At 45.1% G+C, this 21,915-nt stretch overlaps 1 protein-coding gene across 23 annotated transcripts in view; it reads right to left on the bottom strand.

Annotated features, from left to right (window-relative positions):
* SLC8A1 (solute carrier family 8 member A1) overlaps positions 1-21,915 on the bottom strand; it is a 339,712-nt gene that overhangs the window by 26,144 nt on the left and 291,653 nt on the right. For 21 of the 23 annotated variants that reach the window (XM_042852699.2, XM_065590885.1, XM_065590889.1 and 18 more), the window contains one exon: positions 8,227-8,502. The exons of 1 other annotated variant lie outside the window; for it this stretch is intronic. In XM_042852699.2, coding sequence (XP_042708633.2) covers positions 8,227-8,502 — 276 coding nt within the window. Of the gene's footprint in view, positions 1-8,226; positions 8,503-9,288; positions 9,391-21,915 lie in introns of those variants that run through there. One more of the 23 variants, XM_065590904.1, reaches the window with a different exon arrangement.

Raw genomic sequence — 21,915 nt, 5'->3', positions numbered from 1 at the left:
TTCTCTTGCCGTGTAGACATACGCCCCAGAGACTGTATGATGGGGCAGCATGCAGCCACCCTTGGAGTGACAGTCAAGGCCCCATGTGATGAAGTCCAAACCCTTGGAATGAGAAGCTTTCCCTGAGGAGACCTGGACCCAGATCCCACCTCTCAAAGCTCCCTGCAAGAGTCAGAGGACCCCAGACAAAACACTTCCTGACCTTTTCCCCCAAACAGCCTAGCCTAGGGAAGAGGTTTGAGCTGAATTTGATGTTATGGTGTTAATTTCTCTGCCACTCTTGCTCATGTTGAGTAGTCTGTGACTCTGCATTTAGTCCTATTGAACTTAGTAGGAGGAAAGATGGGCTTTGCAGTGAGAACATTCACACATCAGGGTTTGCAAATATCTGAACAGCTCTAGCCACATTTCTGTGAACTATAACACAAAGGAGACTTCATGATCTCCCACCGGTGGTCTGTTATCCTTTCTACATAGTGCACTGCAGCATGCAGCAGGAGAGATGCTGTCCATACCACCCTGCAGGGGGATTGCCTGGCCTGTAGGTCAAATTCCCTGGAGTTCCTACTCAGACCAGACAGACCCCCACTCTAGGGCAGGCACCCTTTTAGACTTCATGGACTTCAATGTGCAACCTAATGAAATACCCAAGTTAGCGAAGCCCCTACTAAAAACTCTGGAATGTTACCTATATAGGATGAATACAATCTAAGGGTGCTTAGCTCTGACATAGCGCTGTTTGTCTGCAGACACCAATGCCTTCCAAAGGAAATGCAATGGTCTGTAGCCATTTACAAGAGCAGCAAGTACCAGTTGTGCAGCAATGCTGTACATTTATAATGGGCCCAATCCTGCACTCCTTGAAGTTAATGGCATAGCTCCCACTGACTTCCATGGTGCAGGATCAGGGCTGGAGGGCCTCACCCTGGAATGCTCTGTACTTAGTTATGCATGTCCTTTGTGCCAGTGCCTTCCCTCCCTACAGCACATCCCATGCAAAGGCCAGGGACAATTGTAGTCCCCATGACTGAAGAAGCCCAGGAATTTCCCCCTTGTGTACCTGGGGTCAGAAACTACCCCCTAATGTGGGAACTGGGTCCTGGTTCGCTGCATTGGCCCATGGAGCTAGGTGGGCATGATGAGGGATGTAGGCTGCACCATCCTAATGGATATACAGCGTGCATGCTGGGGAGCTGGCTAAGGCATCCTCCTGTCTCAGAGCTATGATGCATTCACTCTGAAGGCTAGTGGCTAAATGCTATAATCTGCCTCTTGACAAGCTGCATAGCTACTGGATATGTATTTGTACTCACTTACATGTGGCAAGCATGGCAATTGCCAACTTATGTCTAAAAGAAATCATATTGAAAAGCCAGTTGCATGGGTGCATAAGTGCATTTGATTTGCACTACCACAAGGATGAAGCCAAAGCAAAGACACAAAGACATTTCATCAGATGGCATAAAGGCAAGATACAAGCGGCAAAACTGGTATAGCTATAGCCTTTGTGCTTATGCTTGCCTCCGTATTCTCCACACAGCCCTGCCACATTGATTGCCCAGGAAATCAGACAGGGGTCTTGTAGGGAAAAGGCTGTATTGTAATGCACACACGTAAGAGGACAGAATTAAGGTTGTGCCGACTGGATGGATGGACTGACTTCTGTTGGTGAGCGAGCCAAGCTTTCGAGCTTACGCGAGTGCTTCTTCAGGTCTGGGAAACATACTCAGTGCTCTGGCCTACGCTACAGAATTACTTTGGTATAACTACATGTTCACACCCCTAAGTGATGCAGTTACACCAGCCTAAGTGCCAGCATAGACAGCGCTATGTCAGCGGGAGGGCTTCTTCCACCAACATGGCTACTGCCTCTCGGGGATGTGGATTAACTATGTCGACGAGAGAAGTTCGCCCATTGGCGTAGGAGCATATTCACTTAAGCACTACAGCGGCACAGCTGCATTGATGCAGCTGTGCCCATGCATCATTTTAAGTGTAGACCTGTCATGAGTACGGGTCCCAGACCCGAAGAAGAGCTTTGTGTAAGCTTGAAATCTTGTCTCGCTCACCAACAGAAGTTGGTCCAGTAAAAGATATTACCTCACCACCTTGTCTCTCTAATATCTGAGACTGACAAGGCTACAACAACACTGCCTACTTTTCATGATGTCATTCCCTGAATTCTGAGTGCTTCAGCTTGCAACCTTACCTTGCTCTTAATGACGGATTTTTGTAATGGAATTGTATACATCTCTTCCCTGTCTCTCCTGAGTCATCTTCCCTAAGCTAAATAGGCTTAAGACCTGATCCTGCAAGTTATTCCACGTGGGTGGCTGGATTTCTGTCCACTGATTTCTATGGGGTTCTGCATGCTCCACTTGCTGGATCAAAACCTCTATCTTTAAAAACTCTTTCCTCATCCTAAAGTCTTTCCAAACCTCTAATGCAGTGGTTCCCAAATTTGTTCCGCCACTTGTGCAGGGAAAGCTCCTGGCGGGCCGGGCTGGTTTGTGTACCTGCCGCATCCGCAGGTTCAGTCGATCGTGGCTCCCAGTGGCGCGGTTCACTGCTCTAGGCCAATGGGAGCTGCTGGAAGCGGCGCAGGTCGAGGGACGTACTGGCCGCCGCTTCCAGCAGCTCCCACTGGCCTGGAGCCACGATCGGCTGAACCTGCGGACGCGGCAGGTACACAAACCGGTCTGGCCCACCAGGGGCTTTCCCTGCAGAAGCGGCGGAACAAGTTTGGGAACCACTGCTCTAATGATTTTCTTTGCCTTCCTCTGGCTGTTTCCTATTTCTGCTATCTCCTTTCTGAGATGGGGTGCCCAAAGTGAGGGCATCAATTTATTTATTGGCTTTATAATCTTGTCAGCCACTGTCCATCCCTTTCTTAAGAAAGCCTATTAACCTCCTGGCTTTCTGATCAACACTGAGCAGAAGTTTGCATTGAACTATCATGCCAGGCTGATGTATTTTTCCTGAGTGCTTGCAATTATGTTAGAACCCTTCCAAGTATGACTTGCTCAGATGGTTATTCCACTGTGCAGTACCTTGCTATGCTATATTTCTGCTTGACACCATCTTGCCCAAACATCTAGCTTTGTAAATTCCTCCTGAAGTACCAGGCCACCCTGTCTAGTCTGACTAAATTCAATAATTTTGTGTACTCCAGATATTTTTTTTACCTTTAAAGTAAAACATCTCCTGTTTCAATAAAAGGCCTCTATTTAACTGTTCCATCAACTGCTCAAGGCATGGCACTGGATTAAATTTCTTACTGATATAGCTAGTCAACATTTTTCTATCAAAACTTGGTTTGCAAAGGAAAATAGGGTTTTCAGCTCAATTAAAATCTTGGCAGAAAGTGACTGCATTCCTCAAAACACTGGAGGTTTTTAGAGCAGGTGGCACAACCCCTGTCAGGGAGAGGGTTTTCGTCTAGGTTTGCTTGGTCCTGTCTCAGCACAGGGGCTGGACTTGATAACGTTGCAAGGTCCCTTCCAGCCCGACATTTCTATGATTCTATGCTAAGACCTTAACCACAAAACCAAGCCCCCGCCTCCCTCTCCCTCTCCCCCTCCCCATCACTTACCCACCAACTTTATTTTCTCCCTAATATTGAGACACTAACTTATAGCCAGGAAGTGATGCATCTCGTTTAGTCACCTTGCCAAACAATTGCTTTTACTGGAGGAAACTGACCATGCAGTGGTATTAAAGGGATGAGAACTATTTTGTTTAATTATTCCTACTGTTGATTCTTTGCTTACTTAGCTATTAATCAAACAGTGGCCACAGGCCCAATGAAATGAGATTATTGTAATTGATATGGCGCATTCAAGAAACACTAAGGCACTGTATTTTTGTATTAAGAATGGAAATGATTAGGCATTGTTCTGTGAATATCCACTTGCAGTTTTTAACACATGAAAGATTGTTATTAGGCCAGATACTTTATGTTCTGTATTTTGCCTCTATGTAAGTGATGATGGTTAGAAAAAAGGGCTTAGCTTTTCATTACAAGTCATCTGAATCGGACACTGCACTCCAGTCCACCACACTGCTACAGAGCACAGCCGTTTTCCTCTGGGGTGCACCTGGAGCCTTACAGGCATAGAAAAGTTGTACGTGATATTTCGAGCATGCACTATGGATCACAAAGTACTCGTTATTTCAAATAAATGAGACCAGACATACCCACAAAAAGCGGAATTTTCTGTTTTGTAGCTCAGTAAAATAAATGCAGTTTTGTTAGCCCTTCTGGGACCCGATGGGACTCCTGGTTGCTCCCTTGCACTGAGGGGTTCTGTATAAGCACCCGTGTTATTGGTTTTATGCAGAGTTGCCAACTCTTGCAATTGTATTGCAAGTCTTGTGATATTTAGGGCTTTTCTTAAGACCCAGCTCCTACAGTCTCCGCTTTAAAAAAAAAATACAGTAAATTTCTAGCCCTTGTGGTTATAGAGAAAGGCTTGAAAATGTGATCCTTCCATGCTCTACAACCAGAAGGCATATAAAACACACACACCCCAGTCTATTTTTGTAAGTTAATATCATGATTTTTTGGGGCCTGACTCCTGATATTTGAATGCTTGGAGTTGGTGATACTATGCATGATCAAAATATATCTCAGCTGGACTAGTTTTGGTCATGTTCTCTTGAAAGTCAATTGTGCCTGGTTGGCCCAGCCCATAATAAGGGGTGGAGGGAACAGTGGAGACATTCTGACACAGGAGACACAAGGCATCCTGGAGCAAACAGGTCCTTAGGATGTAACCTCCAATTTGTGAGTCTGTCCTTAATGAAGGCTTCCTAGCTCACCATGCTTGATTCAGTCTCTTAAAAAAGGCAGAATGCCATGGAGTAGGGAACTATAGGAATACTTAGATCAGCTGATAATACTGTGCTATGAAGAACAGTCTCTTCTTTGCCTCTCTTAGGCCCCTTTGCTAAGTCTCCACTAACCATGACTGCTCCTGAGGCAGTCTAATCAATCCAAGACCTATCTCCAAACAACAGGTATTAGAGGACTCTTCAGATGTTTCACTAGAAACACTTCTAGCAGCTATTCACACTCAACAACCTAATTTTGATTCATCTGGATCAAAGCTGAATCTGGTCTCATCAGAGGTGTTCCATGCAGAACAAAGAACCTGAATGCAGAAAAATGTGAGAGAGATCAAGGGAGAAGATTAAAGAAGCAGAAGTTCAAAATGAGAACATGGGATTGCAACTCTGGCAGGGGTTTGAATAAAAGACAGCAATTTTCTACACTGAAAAACTGAGGGCATGGAAAACTTTTTAAAGCTTAAAGAGATATTAGGTATTTTGGAATCTGTGGAAAAGAGGAGTTAGTTATTTGAAATACTTTCCAGGGTACTGAATTGTCTTCTCAAATTTCAGCTCCCTACCCTATTGGATAGTCTAAAAATATTCCACATACCTTTCAAATCTCTCCCAGTTTAACAAGTGTCTGCTTTAGCTGTCTCAACAAGAATGGTCACATGGTAATTTTAGCAATGCCATTGGAGTGGTATTATGACTATGATACGGAGGAGGGAAAACATACTACTTATAAAGAAATTGATCTTTACTTTCCTCAATATCAGCAGAACTATTCAAAATTGTACCACATGGAATTCTTCTTTCTGGGTTTCCAAGTTTCCCACAAAATTGAAGCTTATTAAAGATGTTTAAAAATCACGTTTTTTTGTAAACTAGGATTTATTTTATCTACACAATCAGTTCAAAAGGATACTCGTTGAAATGGAGAGGATGGTGTGGGTCTTGATGAGGCTGTGTCAGATAATTCTTTACCACCTGACTACAAAGGGTTGTTGGTTTTTAAACATCTCCTTTTCTTTTGCCATTTTTTGTTTCCATGTTCGATGGCAAACCAATAGCTTGTGTGTCTGTCCCTTTCCATGCCCAAATGCAATGGGCCCAGTTCACACACCCTTCCTCACACTGACTAGCACATGAGCTGTTCCAGTGGTTTCTGTAAGGAGCTGGGTAACTGGGGTGGTGGGGTTGGACGATGCTGGGAGAGGGATTCTGGTTGGAGTGCAATTAGAGTCAGTGGTAATTGACAACATCTGTTATTTGCAGAGAGCGAGGTCATAGAGTGTAAGGCCAGAAGGGACCGCCAGGTCATCTAGTCTGACCTCCTGCCTAGCACAGGCCACTAAACCCCATCCAGTTACCCCTGTATGGAGCCCAATAACCTGTATTAGACTAAAGTATTACAGCCCTCAGGAGACTAAGATGCAGGGACAGGGAATTGCTAGAGGGCATGTGAAAAAAGGGCATGTAAAAGCTACTAGGCTAGAAAGAAAAGAAAGGCAACTGAGTAGTAACATTCTTGGTTCATAAACAGGCTCTTCTCACGAAGGGTCTCAAGGTGCTTTATGCCCATTAATAAACAGCGGTGCAGCACCTCCCCCATTTCTGGTTCTGCAAAACCAAAGCTGATCCAAAACTGCTACTGAGATGAGACACGAGGAATCTTTTACCCCACCCAGTCCATTCCTCCTCTTTGGGGGTTTGGATAATATGAACCTCAGAGCCCATCCAGGCCTGGTTTTTGTTTGGAAAAAATAAAATCTGACTAATGAGGTTTTGCAAAAACAAGAGACAAGACTCCTTGGCCCATTTCCAATTAGCACATAGCATCATTTGTTGAAATACAGAGCTGGTAATTCCAGTCACAAGCTCCCTTTGCCAACGGTCTGGTAACACCCAATGCCAGCTGATAGGAGGTAGCGAACATGGTGCTATTGTGTCCATGCCATCCCTTCTTCCTGGTCCTCTCTGAAAGCTCCTGTCAGGGCGCTGGGCAGCTCCGTTCCTTCCCTGCCAGGCTTCTCTCTGCTCCCTGCAGGGGAAGGCAGGGGGACAGGGGACCCAGAGCTGCAGCGGGAAGCACCTCTCTTCCTACCCCCAGCAGCCAGCCGGCATGGTGGAACATGACCGGAGAGTGAGATGAGCGAGGTGTAGAGGCTGACCTGGCTGTGATATGGGAGAGATGTACAGCACAGTGCAGCTAACAACTCTGGGAGTCCCTGGTGAGCCGTCTCTGTACGGCTACTGATTCCTTACACCTCTGGCATGTACCCTTTTCTCTGTCTCCTTTAAGCTCCTCTTCACAGGGCGCTCTCCCCAGGTTGCTGCCCACTCTCCTCACTCCTCTGTACCTGCTCTGTCCTTTGAGGCAAGGTGGAGCTGCAGTGAACACAGCATCCAAGTGAGGGTGTCCCACTGACTGACATAATGGGGAGACACTGTTCTCAATATTATTTTATCTCCTAATGTTTTTGTTCTACTGCAGCTGATGTTTAGCGACAGTGGGACAGACACTGAAAAAAGGACTTACAAAAGGGTCTTAACTATTTAAACACACTGTACATAATTTCCAATTATGCCAGATGAAAAAACTTAAGTGTCACTCTGCATTTTGCTAATGGTTCCCAGTTAATGGTTGCCAGTTAAACAGCAGGGATGTCTGAGAGAAATATGCACTGTGGATCCATGTAAATCCAGAGTAATTTATAGCAATATACCAGATAGCAGAAATTGGAGCTGTATGTTTTATTATCAGTAGCACCAACAGATTAAAATGACAGTAAGAGTAACATGGCCAAAAGTACTTTCCTCTCATTTCACTGGTTTTCCATTCACTTATATACCAATATTAGTGGCGCAGAAAAAATCTTTGGGATCTAAAAGAAACAAAGAACGGCTTGCCAGACACAGTAACGATTTCTGGAATGGATTAAGGACACTTTGTTTTAAGGGGATTTTTAAAAAACCCAGTCCAGTGCAGTTAATGTCATACCTACATGAGATGTAAAAAAACCCAACGTTCTGCAGGCAGTGGAGAAAGCAAAAATGTGGATTGACACATGTTACTTTTGCACTCCATGGAACAACTAGAATTCTATTCCGAGAACGAAAACTTGGGTTTGCTGAAGTTAAGACTGTAAATATCAGTTACAAGTTGTTATCAAAACATTAGAAAGCCTGAAAATTCAAAGCTAAAGCTATACTTTAACTAACCCACAGCCACCACGAAGGGAAACGCACCACTGGGGTCTCCCATGGGTGTCAGTGTTACTAGTTAGCTCTTCATCTAGACCTGGATTGCAGCCCGCTCCCGCTGAATCCCAAATACACAGCATAGGGGAAAGATGGCAGAGATCATGTCAGGAAATTAAATTACTTTTTTACCTGGCACTGAAGTTCCCAATGCAACAAACACGACTGCAGTCACTGAATCCTTCAGGCCAATGGTGCAGCCAAAATGGGATGCCAAGTCCCCGATGAAAGCCGTCAGCAAACCAATCATTAGGATGGAGACGACGAAGCAGGCCCAGCCACTCCAGTAGTCTGTCGGGGGGACGAAGGCGAAAAGGACCTTCCAGAAGACGGTCAGAAAGTGCATCACATAATCAAAGCAGGAGGGCAGCTTCTCTTCCCCACATTCGTCATCATCATCATCCTCGCCTGGAGCAACAACACCAGAGTCTGATTAAACCCAGAGTTGCACAACTGGGTGTCCCTGCTCCTGTCTAAGTACTTATACCGCCCTTTGTACTGCACTGTTTGAGCCTCACCCAGTCAATAATGGAGTTTATTCTCAACACTCCCCTGTGAAGTAGGGATGTATTATTGTTATCATCACCCCCTTGTTACGGATGGGGAAGACAGGCCCAGAGAGAATAATGGTGAAATTTTCAAAAGCACCCAAGTAATTTAGGAAAGTAAATCCCACTGACTTCCAGTGAGCTCTGTGCTCCTAAGTGAGCTAGGCACTTGGGAAAATCCCACGACACTTGCCCAAGGTCACATAGATGACTGTGGCACAGCAGACAAGCGAGGCCTATATTTCCCAAAGTTGCTAAGCCTTTGTAGTATTGCTGTCTTTTGGGTGCAAAACTTGGGACACTCGGATGGCTGCCAAGCCCTGCCCCCACCATCACAAGCAACCCCATCATACAATCTCACTCATAAATGTGTCCAGCTCTCTCATCGGACAAATTAAGTGTTTGCTCCCACAACTCCTACTGAAAGGCTGTTGCAGAACCTTACCCTTCCGATGGTTAGAAATCTACTTCTAACTTCTAGCCAGAATTTGTTCATGGCCAGTTTATCCCCACTTCTTCTTGTGCCACTATTGTCCTTAACCTTAAATAGCTCGTCACCCTTCCTGGTGTTTACCCTCAGTGTAGTTATAGAGAACAAATGTAACCCTCCTCCACCTTCTCTGTGCTAGGCAAAACAAGGCCAGACCTTTTAGTACTCCTCTCATACAATAGGCCCTCCAGTCCTCTGATCATCTACTAGCTCTTCTCTGCACCTGTTCCACCTGCTGCAGTAGTTGCAACATCCACTCTGTAAGATGAGGGCCAGGAGAGAAACAGGTTGTTGGTTTACACTGGAAGCCCCAGATACATTACTAGAGGGGACTAGCTCCCCCCCCCAAACGGAACTAAGAATATCTGTTAATGGGAAGAAAACCTGGACATTTGGAGTCTGTGATGGCTCTTGATTTGTTCCAAGCATTAGAGACATTAGAAGCCAGAGAATAGTATCACTGAACTGAACATGGCCAAGAGTGTAGTGACAGGGGCTGGGGAAGATAAAGCTGCTGAAATGGAAGGTAATAAGATCACTGTGTTCTGAATGGGGCTGGAAGAGGAAGGATGTGGGAAGAGTGAATCTAAACCCTGCTCAGAAACCTTCTTCAGGTTCAAAATTATTATTAAATTGTATTAGGAGCTCCGGTCATGCCCCAGGACCATTGTGCTAGGTGCTGCACAAACACAGAAGCTCCCAACCTTTCTTTTCTAGACAACTCTGTATTTTATATGCTTTTATCATTTCCCCTCTTGCTCATCTTCTTTCTGAGGTAACAATCCCAATCTTTTCAACCCCCTTTGGATGAAAGTTTTCCCAGGCCCCTGATCATTCTTGTTGCTCTTCTCTGAACCACTCCAGTTCTACGATATCCTTTATGAGGCGGGATGTCAATACTGCACACAGTGTTTCAGATGAGGCGACCCCTCATCTCACTGATTGATAAAAAGGCTTTGTTAGACAATTCTCCGTATTATTCTCCATTACATGCTTTACGCATGTGAACAGCATGTTAGGTAGTTTGATCGCACTGTGCATTGCACAGAGGTCTCCACTGAGCTGCCTATGATGATGTCCAGGTCCCTTTCCTGTGCTGATACTGTTAATTTAGAACCCTGTAAGGTTTACGAGTAGTTTAAACTTCTCCTCCCTGCAAAGTGCATTCCTTTGCATTTATCAACAATGAACTTCAGAGACCGCTGCACTGGGGAGAGGAGTAAAACAGGGTCTAGCCAGGGCCAACCCCTTCCCCCCAAGCAACTCCCTGGGCCTAGAACCATGTAGGGAAACCCCCACCAATCTGGTGAAGTAGACGACCATGTTGCTTTGGTGAAAAGCTGCAGAAAGAGGAACCAGCCAGAGACTCCAGCTGGTCAGAGCAGGAGCAGAATCAGCCAAATCTGGATCCTCTGGAAATTCAGAGAACTTGCTACAGTTTTGACTGGACTTTCTCTGTCCTATGCTGATTAGCTGTTTGCTCCAACCCACCATCTCCCTCCCAGTCTCTTCATCTCAGCTTCACTCCTCCCCTGCTCCATCCCCTTCATTGCCCTTTTCCCAGCAACATCCCCGCTCCCTTTCCTTATCTTTCCGTTTAGGTTGTCCCCTCCGAACTAAACCTGTGACAGTACTTTACCTCTCACCACCCTGCTGCATGATCTTGGGCAAGTCATTTCCCTGTCTGTTCTGTTTAGACTGAAAACTCTTTGGGGAAAAGTCTCTCTCTTGCTATTTTTTTTTTTGTTCAGCACCTAGCATAATGAAGGCCTGATCTCATCTGTCTAGGTCTTCATGTAATACAAATAATGATTTAATATTGTTTTGGTCAGCTTCCCTATCCTCCACAAGATGTATCCTTTGCAATCTCTTAAGCATCTGCCATTGAGTTACTGTGCGCCTGCTGCAGAGGCGGAAAGGTGCAGCAGTTCTGTCTGTTTTAAAGGTGTTTGTCATGCTGAAGTGTGAGCATGCCGTCCTCCCCCTTTCCCCCCCGTAAAGGGGTGATTTTCCTCCTGCCTAACTGGTCTGAATTCTTAGGGGTACTAAACTTCTGCCTGGCAGGAAAGACACATTGCTGAGCTGAGAATTCAGTTCCAGGGTGGGATTTAGTCCAACAGCACAATGCACTATAACGTGCAACAGCTCTGACAACACACCAATGTACAAGAGACCTGAAGAGCAGCTTCTCTCTCTCTCAACAACAGATGCTAGTCCTAAAACATATGACCTCGCCCACCATGTCTCTCTTACATACAAAGAGACAATCCGCAGAACCAAATCTGGCACATTTCCCCCTCTTGACTTCAGGAGGCTGCTGCTCTTCTAATTTCTCTTTGATTTGCCCAAAGCGCTAGTTCAATGGGATCGGAAACAATGTTTAGCTTACTGCCTCAATCCAGGAGGCGCGTTACAATTCAGGGCCAGTGTACTTCCCTTCTTCCCAGTGCTCTAGACTTCAATTTCGAGTCTGTTTTGACATCCAGTCTCCATGGCTTTCCAGGCAGAGGATGCTGACAGGTCTGATGGAGCCCTACGGTAACATGCTGACTTGCTCAGGGGGCTCCGACAGCACGGCTTGCATTCCTCAGGATGGGAATTTAAGTTCCAAAGCAATAAACAGCTTCCATGAGTCATAGCTGAACTAACAGTAGCCAGGCTTCACTGGTTGAGCAGAGACGCTAAAGGATGCTCTTACAATGAAGGCAGGTGAGGGATGGAAAAGATCAGTGTATGATTTCCAGCTCTGGCAAAGATACCCTGTGTGACCTTTGGTAAGTCACTTGATCTCTGTGCCTCATTTCCCCAGCTGTACAATGGGGATTGTAAATGGCACCTTTATCCCTTGTCTATCTGGACTGGGAGCTCTTTGGGGCAGGACTATCTCTTACTCTGGATATGTACAGTGCCTAGCCCTCTAAGGCCTCAGTCTTGGTCAGGGTCCCTGGGCACTAGCCAAGAGGTGGGAGGTTCACATCTGTGTCAAGTTCATTTCCTCTGGAACATCGGCCTAGATTTCTAAAAGCAGCTAGGGATTTTGTGTGCCCAACTTGAGACAGCTTAAAGGAACTGTCAGAGCAGGGACTCAAACTTTCTGAAAATCAGTCTCTTTCAGGCACCTCTTCTTAGACACCCATAATTCCTGGCCATTTATGAAAAAAATTAAAGCCATTGCTTTCTTTTTTTCCCTTTTGTTTCCTACACCATGGCCCTATGTGTATGTAGCTCTATGTACACAGAATACCTAGTCACAGCTGCTCCACAAAGACAGAGAAGAGAAGCTCTTGCAAATAGGGAGAAGCTCATGTTTCAGCTTGCAAAGGAAAAACAAATGTAATGATGTCACTTGGTTAAATCACAATGGCAAAAGGTGATAGCATTTATATATCCCCTCTCTCAGGGCCGGTGGAAGGAAGTTTCGCGCCCTAGGCGAAACTTCCACCTTGCGCCCCCCTCACCCAGCTAACCCCGCCCCCCCCCCCGCAGCAGCTAACCCAGCCCCCCACCCAGGGAGCCCCCCCGCCCCCCCTCCACAGCAGCTACCCCCCCACGGCAGCTAACCCTGTCTAGGGAGACCCCCCCTCCACGGAAGCTGACCCCGCCCGGGGAGCCCCCCCCACCCTGCGGCAGCTAACCCTGCCTGAGGAGACCCCCCTCCGCAGAAGCTAACCCCGCCCAGGGAGCCCCCCCCCTCTGCGGCAGCTAACCCCGCCTGGGGAGCCTGCCCCAGCTCACCTCCACTCCACCTCCTCACCTGAGCGGGCTTTTAGGCGCCCCCAACCACTATGCGCCCTAGGCGGCTGCCTAGTTTGCCTAAATGGTTGCACCAGCTCTGCCCTCTCTTACACCAAGAGTTGTACAATACACAAGATCACAACTTTTGTGCTGGTCAGAAATTCCTTAAACAAACTCAAACAACTAGCCTAAAGTTTTATGGACTGTATTCATTTCCTAATGAAATCAATAGGAGTATTTGCATTGACCTTGATGAGAGCTAAACTGCACTAAACCAAACTGCAATGGGGCACTAAACCAAACTGCAATGGGGCATCCTAAGGATGTAGTGAACGGTAATTAACAACTAGCTTGCGCTTGAAGGGGTAACTTGCAGTTGTCCTTTTAAACATCTGTGATCCAACTTTTCCCTCAGGTGTGCATGGCTAGCAACAAGAGCTGCAGGTGGGCATCCAAGCACAGAATCTGACTCTCATCATTTTCCTGCAATGCAGTTTCAGTCTGTGCAACAGAGCTCCAGGCTAATTTCACTGAAATTTTGAAATGCTATGTGCTGCCTCCAGTAATAAAGAATGCAGGCAGAGCAGCAGATGTCTTAGGAATAAGTTCTTTCAGGACATTAGAAATCAAAGGGGCAATAAGCCAAGGAGGACTCAGGTTGACTTCAGTCAGTGAATGATCGGGTCCTAGCTGGTCAAATATATCTAATTTAAAGGAACCATTTGCACTAGCCCTAATGTTTGCACACACACCTTTTATCTAGAGAGCCAGGAGAAGGGTCTCTTAGTTGTTAGGAAGGCTATAAGTATTGTAATAACAGTGTGCAATCTTCTTAAGCCCCCACTGCTTGCCTGTGTGAGCATTTTCCTTTCCATATCTCTTTATGCAATGGTGGCACGTTTTGTGTTTAATTTAAAAGTAAAATGTATAAACACTCCTGCAAGGAGTGTAAAACAATGTTGCTGTGCGTTATGTATTTATTTGTGAGCACCAACTAAAACTGCATTCAAATGGTGGCACAACAACATAACAAAAGAATTACTGGGAGCCACTTGTGGTTTAGTATTTGTTCTATTGCTACACATAACAAAAGCAGCACTCTAGTGCCAATTGCTAGTGTTGGTAAGTAAGGATGCCAGACTCAGAGTTTGGCTGCCCAATACAGCATTTTTGTCAAAGGATTTTGGAGGAATAAACTTATACTGGAAAACACAAATACACCTCCCAAACAAACCAACATACCTTCCCGAAAAGGAATAGAGATTACATTTTTCAAAATTTTTTGGTGAGTTGAAAAGTTGAAAAAATTTCAAGTAGAAACTAAAATACACTAAATGTTTTGACATTGCTAAAAATGAAACAGTCCATTTTGTTTCAACCTCAAAATTTTTGTTTCGCTTTGCAGGAATCTTGAGGAAAAAAGCAAGTGACCGGAGAAGATACACAAACTGCTAGAGGAGATTTAGGCCATGTCTACACTGGAGCTGTACCGATACAGCTGCGCCTCTGTAAGATCTCTCATGTAACCGCTCTATGTCGACGAGAGAGAGCTCTCTCATCGATATAATGAATCCACCCCCAGTGAGTGGCGGTAGCTGTGCTGGCGGGAGAGAGCTCTCCCATGGACATAGCGCTATGCACACTAGTGCTTAGGCCGGTGTAACTTATGTCGCTCAGGGGGGTGGAATGTTCACCTCCATGAACAACATAAATAGTAGTTGCTAGTGACATCCAATCCCGCGCAGGTGCAAGGAAGGCAGAGACCTCGGCCAGGAATGTGAGGAGAAGGACAAGCCCCTGACTGCAGAGGAAGCTACCCCACTGCTGAATGGCTCAGTCCCCAGGCAGAAAATGTTCAGCAGCATCCCAAAGCCATGGGCTCCTCCTCGCAGTCCTGGCTCCCCTGCACCTTGGCCACGCAGGAAGCCCTGCTGTCAGTGCTGCTCCTACCCCAAGCCTGGAATTTCCTGGAACTGTAAAAATAAAAATGGTTAAAAATAAAAAAAAAATAAAAAATAAAAATTGATATTAGTTCTCTAAACAAAAAAGTAAAAGTCGAATTCTGCTAACCCTACTTGTAAAGGAAGGCACACGCACCTCCTCTGGTCATATTGTGAATCTCCTCCCAGGGAATTTTTGGTCAAAATGCATTAAAAGCAAAACAAAGTTTTTTGGATTGAAATGAAATGTTTCATTTTGACATTACCAAAATGGCCTAGCTTGGTTGAAACTAGCCCATGAACTCGACATAAAGCTGTGAAGCATTTTGGCTGACCCCAAACTGCATTTTTTGGCAAATCAAATAGTCTGAAAAATCTTGTCCAGCTCTAATTAACACCCAGTGAGGTATAAAAGAGATGAAGCTTTAGAGCAGAAGACAGTTGAAACTGGTGAAAGTTTCCCAGCTACATTCTGTAGGATATTTTTCCTGGATTCATTCCACCTGGCTTCTAAGCCCTCCAAGCTTTGTGGGTCTAAATGTTTTTCACAAATCAAGCTATGGAATCTGTGTCTCACTCAATACTTCAAGATCTTGCAATTTTGCACATACAAAATTTTGCATTGAAACACCACAGCAGCTATCAATCGCAACTTTGAGTGGTGGACAGAAGACAAGGAAAGGGAGAGCAACACACAGGAAAGTCACAAACATGCAGGACCAAACTGTGGCAAACAGCATCCCCAAGTTTCAGGTGTGACAGAGCCACGCTTCATTCAACATGCACCTTAAAGCACAATGTTTAATATGGTAGAATTAAATAAATAATAGGAAGCTTGATTTTATTACCTTGCTAGACAACAAAGGAAACTCAAAACAAACCCTGCTATGTACTGGGGTGGAGGTGGGGTATTTATTTAAGTCTGAATCCTGTGCAGTTCTTAGCTGATCCCACAAAGACTGGGCTGGCTAGACACATCTCTTCTAGTATTATAATTTTGCAACAGGCATTTTTAAGTATCTACAGCGCTGTGAGGCAGTGGAGCTGTCACAAAGTTAAAATCTTTAGGGAGATGATGAAACAGATTTTTAAAAACGAATCTGAGTGTGGCTGTCACAATATTGATCTGGATCTGTCTATCATTTTTCGGAGGGTTAATAATGAACCTCTCTCTAGAAGAGCTAGGATAGAGGTTGCTAGGTTGCTTAGAGAGCCATATGCACCCACTCTGGGATGTTAGGCCAAAAGAGTACGAGGCATCTTTGCTGCAAGAGAAACTTTCCAACCCTAATAATAATAATAATAATAATAATAAATAATAAAATTGTAACATTTTGCTCTTTAGTCACCCGTGTTGTAGCTCAACTGCAAGGTATGCAGGAGTGACTGGCTGGGGGACGCTGTCTATGGCTTTTGTTATACAGAAAGCCAGACCAGATGATCATAATTGTCCCTTTTGGCCTTAAAACTCCATGAATCATGTATTAACTTTCCTGAATCTAATAAGCACACTGCTATAGAGAGCTGGCCTATATATTCTAAACAAGTTAATTCCAAGCGTTGTGCCCCTCCTAGCTGTACATGTGGAGTACAGCTGCAGTACTGCCAACCCCAAGTGTAAAGAAATAAAGAAAAAACAACCACGAATCAAGCCCCCCAAAATCATGAGATTTAATATAATTAATTAGTTAATTAAATAATAATGCAGTTGGGATTCTTATTATTTTCCTTCTAGGTTTTGAGCCTTCATGATGCGCTCAGGTCACAGGTTCAAGTTTTTCTCTGCAATCAAGAGAGCTAGAATATTACTTTTTTTTTAAATGGAAGCTGAGATTCTCCCTGTGATCACAGGACTCCAGGAGCTGGAGCTTTAAGAAACACATCAAATATTGCCAGCATCATGATAAACAAAATCACAAGACCTGACAACACAGTTAAAGATGCTCAATGTCTGCTCCCCACCCAACTGTAGAAGCCAGTGCAAGATTTTAAGGGGGACTCTCACCCATCTATGTGTAGGGGGACTGCATGGGGAAAGACAACCAAATCTTCCCCCGCCACACACCATGTATGCTAACAGGAATAAGCCCCTTCCCCATTTTAGGTGACACAGAAGAGCCCCTAGGCCTGCCTCCTGGCTGCATTAGGAGGAGAGAACAGCAGGGTCTGAGCAGCAGAGAGGCCCTGGGGAGCCGCCAGTGGGAATGCCCACACATAGGATGGCTGGAGGGGCGCACACTAATAAACAGCCATGCTCCCAAGGTACTGTGTAGGGAAGGTAAAGGAGGAAGCACACACGCAGCGGCGGCTCCAGGCACCAGTGCTCCAAGCGCGTGCCTGGGGCGGCAAACCGCGGGGGGCGCCCTGCCAGTCCCTGCAAGGGTGGCAATCAGGCAGCCTTCGACGGCGTGCCTGCGGGAGGTCCGCCGGTCTCGCGAATTTGGCAGAAGGTACACTGCAGCCGCGGGACCGGTGGACCTCCCACAGGCATGCCGCCGAATCTGCGGGACCGGTGGACCTCCCACAGGCATGCCGCCGAATCTGCGGGACCGGTGGACCTCCCACAGGCATGCCGCCGAAGGCAGCCTGCCTGCTGTGCTTGGGGTGGCAAAAAAGCTAGAGCCGCCCCTGCACACACGCCCCATCCCCAAGGTGGGGAAAATCCTCCTTTCAAAGTGCTGCAGCAGCTGAGTGTGATGGAATGGGGTGGTGGGAGAAAGGGGGGCCATAAAGAATTTTAAACTGGCCATCTGCCCTTGAATCAGCAGACAGGTTCATTTTGGTGACCCTCCTTCTTGTGGGAGGATGGCCCATTGTGCTTCGGTGCTGCTTAGGGCGAGGGGGCGACTCTCTGCTTGCCACCCTGAACTGCGAACGGACTGTTTCTCTAACAGACTGGAAGGCCGGGGGAATCTTGGGGGCCATGCCCCCCTTCTAGTTAGTTTGACTGCTGTTCTCAGGATTCCCCCCACTCCCATGCATCTTGGCTCTGTAATGCTAACGTTGGCCTGGATTTCCTTAGGTCCTCCTGTTGTTGCAGTGCACAGGTGACCAGATCAATGCTGCTCTGGGTGCCTAGGAGGGTACTTTTCTGACATTGAGAAGAGTTACCAAGGTGATTGACAAGTTCTCTCACTGGTGTTCTGCCCCGTCTGTTGAACAGGATGGACTGCGTTTCTTTGCTTTGGGGCCTTTAACTGACAAACCACCGAGAACTGTATCTGACTCTGCCCCCTTCCCGTATTACTATCTTTCTTCTTAAACTGAGACTATATCGCATTCGGTCAATAACTCATTTAACTTGCTCTGCCTGCTTTTGCTTATATGCTGATTATGAAGGGGAGCTTTAATGTTTGGTTTCTCAGATTGTAGACCTCACTTTGACGAGAGAGCTTATTAATTTCAATGCTTGCTTCGTGGGCCCTGGGAAAAACGTGCCCACAAACTACAGCCTTTGGTGCATCTTCACACGCAGGAAGTGATATTTCAGGGTGCTATTCAGATCTAGGTAGTCTACAATCTGATCCCAAATGCCTCATCTCTGATTATTAAGAAAGTATTAAATCTCCATTGGATTATCATCTCTATCAAATCAGCTTTTCTGAGTGAATGATGGGTATATATTCAAGTATATAATAGAAATTGGGTCTCTCTCTTTCAACATACACACACACCCCCTAAACTATGTCTATCACTGCAATTATAACTGCACACCTGTGGTTGCCTTTGCTATAATATGGGATGCGATAAATAATTGATTTTGGATTAGGTTCTTTTGCCTGTAAACTCTGGCGCAGGGGCTGACTTTTACTGTGTTTGTGCAGCACAATTAGGCCCTGATCTTCGTTTGGGCCTCTCAGAGCTACTGTAATATACATAATAAAAAACCAACAGCTTTTGTGAGGATGGAGTTTTAAAAGTGAAGTCATGACCTGGAAGTTTTGTCTCCAGATACAATGAAAGACAATAAAACTTTCTCTTCTAAATGAATCACACATGAAAGTGAACTCATCCAGTTTGGATTTGGACCTATCAAGTACTCCATTTAAGATGTAGGGGATCTTTCTACCTATAATCATGATACCTCAGTTATGTAATGACTAAAGAAAGGGAATCCCGCATAAGAAGGGCTAGAGATACAAATCTGTCACTTCATTGTTATGTAGTTGTTATTGATATTGAGCCAGCATTTATAAGAAACTTGGACCATAACATTCATTACAATCAGAGCTGTTAATAAATATGTTTGAAGTGCCCACTTATTTGAAGGACAGGGGAAAATATCTGTTCACTATTTGTTTTCTGTTAAACTTTATAATAAAATGTAAGATAGACAGCTTTGCAGGGAAGGCAATCTGTACGGATATATGTTTTATATCTTTTAAAAGAATAAATTTGAAACTTTATGAGACTTTAAATCATGCGTATTAAACACTCAGATTAAGGGCAAGTTAAATACCAGTTGTGGGCTTCACTTGTTATGACATGTAATTATCACTCTGAAATAGGGGAAAACTATGTGTGGGATTTTCAAAAGCACCTACAAACTGGGGGGAAAGGGGGCTGCAAGTGCTCTGAAGGACAGGGTTAGAATTCAAGATGATCTGGACAAACTGAAGAAATGGTCTGAAATAAATAGGATGAAATTCAATAAGGACAAATGCAAAGTACTCCACTTTGGAAGGAACAATCAATTGCACCAATACGAAATGGGACAAGGCTTCCCAGGAAGGAGTATTGAAGAAAAGGATCTGGGGGTTATAGTGGATTACAAACTAAATATGAGTCAACAATGTAATACTGTTGCCAAAAAGAAAAGGGACTATAATTCTGGGATGTATTAGCAGGCATGCTGTAAACAAGACATGAGAAGTAATTCTTCTGCTCTACTCAGCACTGATAAGGCTTCAGCTAGGGCAGTGTCCAGTTCTGGGCACCACACTTTGGGAAAGATGTGGACAAACTGTAGAAAGTCCAGAGGAGACAAACAAAAATGATGAAAAGTCTAGAATGACTTACAAGGAAAACCTGAAAAAATTGGGTTTGTTTACTCTGGAGAAGAGGCGACTGAGGGGGGAACATGAGAGTAGTCTTCAAGTATGTAAAAGTTTGTTACAAAGAGGAGGGTGATAAATTTTTCTCCTTACCCACTGAGGACAGAGCAAGAAGTAATGGGCTTAAATTGCAGCAATGTGAGATATTAGGGAAAAAAAATCCTGTCAGGATGGTTAAGCACTGGAACAAATTACCTAGGAGGGTTGTGGAATCTCCATCATTGGAGGTTTCTAAGAGCAGGTTAGACAGACACGTGTCAGGGATGGTCTATAATACTTAGTCCTGCCTCAGTGCAGGGGACTGGACTAGATGACCTATCCAGCCCTATAGTTCTATGATTGTATGACTTTGAAAAATCAATGGGACTTTTGCTCCTGAGTTATGTAGATTCTTTTGAAAATCCCAGTCTATAAACTCAGAATCTTTAGTTACAGGACAAAAAGAGCCATGACCTATTCTGAATTTCCTTCTAGCTCGCAGAGCAGCCAGCATGGATCACCAATGAAATGCCCAAATATCAGTATTAGAGAGATTATAGAATTCTAGATCTTATTCCAGGAATTCATTTCCAGTATGCTGTAACATTACCAAACTACAGCAGTATTCACTACCAAAAAATCTGCTAACTGCTACATAATAAAATGAAATACAGAAACTTATAAGGTCTACAGAAACTTTATACAAATAACACCAAACAGATCAATCCTTTCTACTCTATTCCTAGCCACGTTCTCCTTCTCTACCAATACATCACACAATGAGAACATGTACAGAATTCTGACACAGCTTAGTGTACACTGAAATTGTAGTCCTTTATAAACTTCAGCTTCCGATGTCACACCCAGTGTATTAACTCAGCAGTGTGCAACCAGCAGCACATTTCCATTACAGAATGAAGCCAGGGGACACATGTACCACAGAGTGGGCAGTATGAAATGTCAGGAGTGTTAATAAATGAATGTGGATTATGTGGCAGACAAGAAACTGGGTGGGTGCCTTATTTTTAATTGGCTAGATCCCTGGCAGGGATGGCCTTTATGTGCTGTGTTCATACAGTGCCTAGCACAGTGCAGTCCTGGGCTCTAGGCACTATAGCTATACAAATGACAATATCCTGTCATAACTCACTCTCTGATTTAATTCCTGCTCTCATTGATCCCAGCAGTCATATATTTTATGATCAATAATATTTTGCAGTACAGAAGTTCCCCAAGCTTGGTTGGGGTCCTATTCTATAGGCACAGAGTAAAAAAGAGGTTGGTTGCAAGCTCTTTGGGTCAGAGACTTAACAGAGAAAGGGTGAGAAAGGAAGCCAGGATGACTTAACCTTCCCCAAGTAGGCCAGAGGCAGGACTTTCACCCCAGGCTTGTGTCCTAGGCCACAGGGCTATGCTGCCTCAGGCCACACTGGCAGGTCTGATTTTTCCTAGCAACGTCCCCACGTTGTTGTGGCTGATTGGCGGAATACGCTGTGTTGTGAATCAAGCTTTGCTTGTCTGAGTGTGCTGTGGGTACAGGAGCTCAGCTGAGCTTGTCACATTTGAATTTTTGGATTGAAGGAGCTTTCTTCTTACAGAGACTAACTAGAAGGCACCACATCTTCTCTGCATTGCTGCTGTCACTCAGGGCTTTATTTCTATTATAATAGCAATACAAGGTAGTGTTTGGGGAGAAACAGTGGAGCCAAATAACAGGGGCACTCACATGGGCCTGGAATCCTATTAGGAGCTGGGTACTGATGCTCTAATGGCAAGGAGACTTTAAAACAAGGCTCTCATCTCTCCCCCAGGCACACGCCCCTGGATGAGACAGCTGCCCACAGCAGACTCAGTGCATAGGTAGCACTATGATTTCTTCCAAGTTGTCTCCTCTGGGTGAAGCTACGTTGGCAAAGCAGGTTGGGGGTTCATGCCACTCCCCTGGTTCTCCTGGATGGCCCAACTCCACCAGCAATGCACAGCAGCTCACCAGCACAGCAGGCTGCCAGTCCCAGCTTCTCAGCTGAGGCCTCCCAGCTGCATGCTGCTTGCCCTGGTATCGCAACTATCCACAG

Source organism: Chrysemys picta, chromosome 3 (assembly GCF_011386835.1).
Source record: "Chrysemys picta bellii isolate R12L10 chromosome 3, ASM1138683v2, whole genome shotgun sequence".
NCBI lineage: Eukaryota > Metazoa > Chordata > Testudines > Emydidae > Chrysemys > Chrysemys picta.
This window is presented reverse-complemented; position numbering and strand designations above follow the sequence as displayed.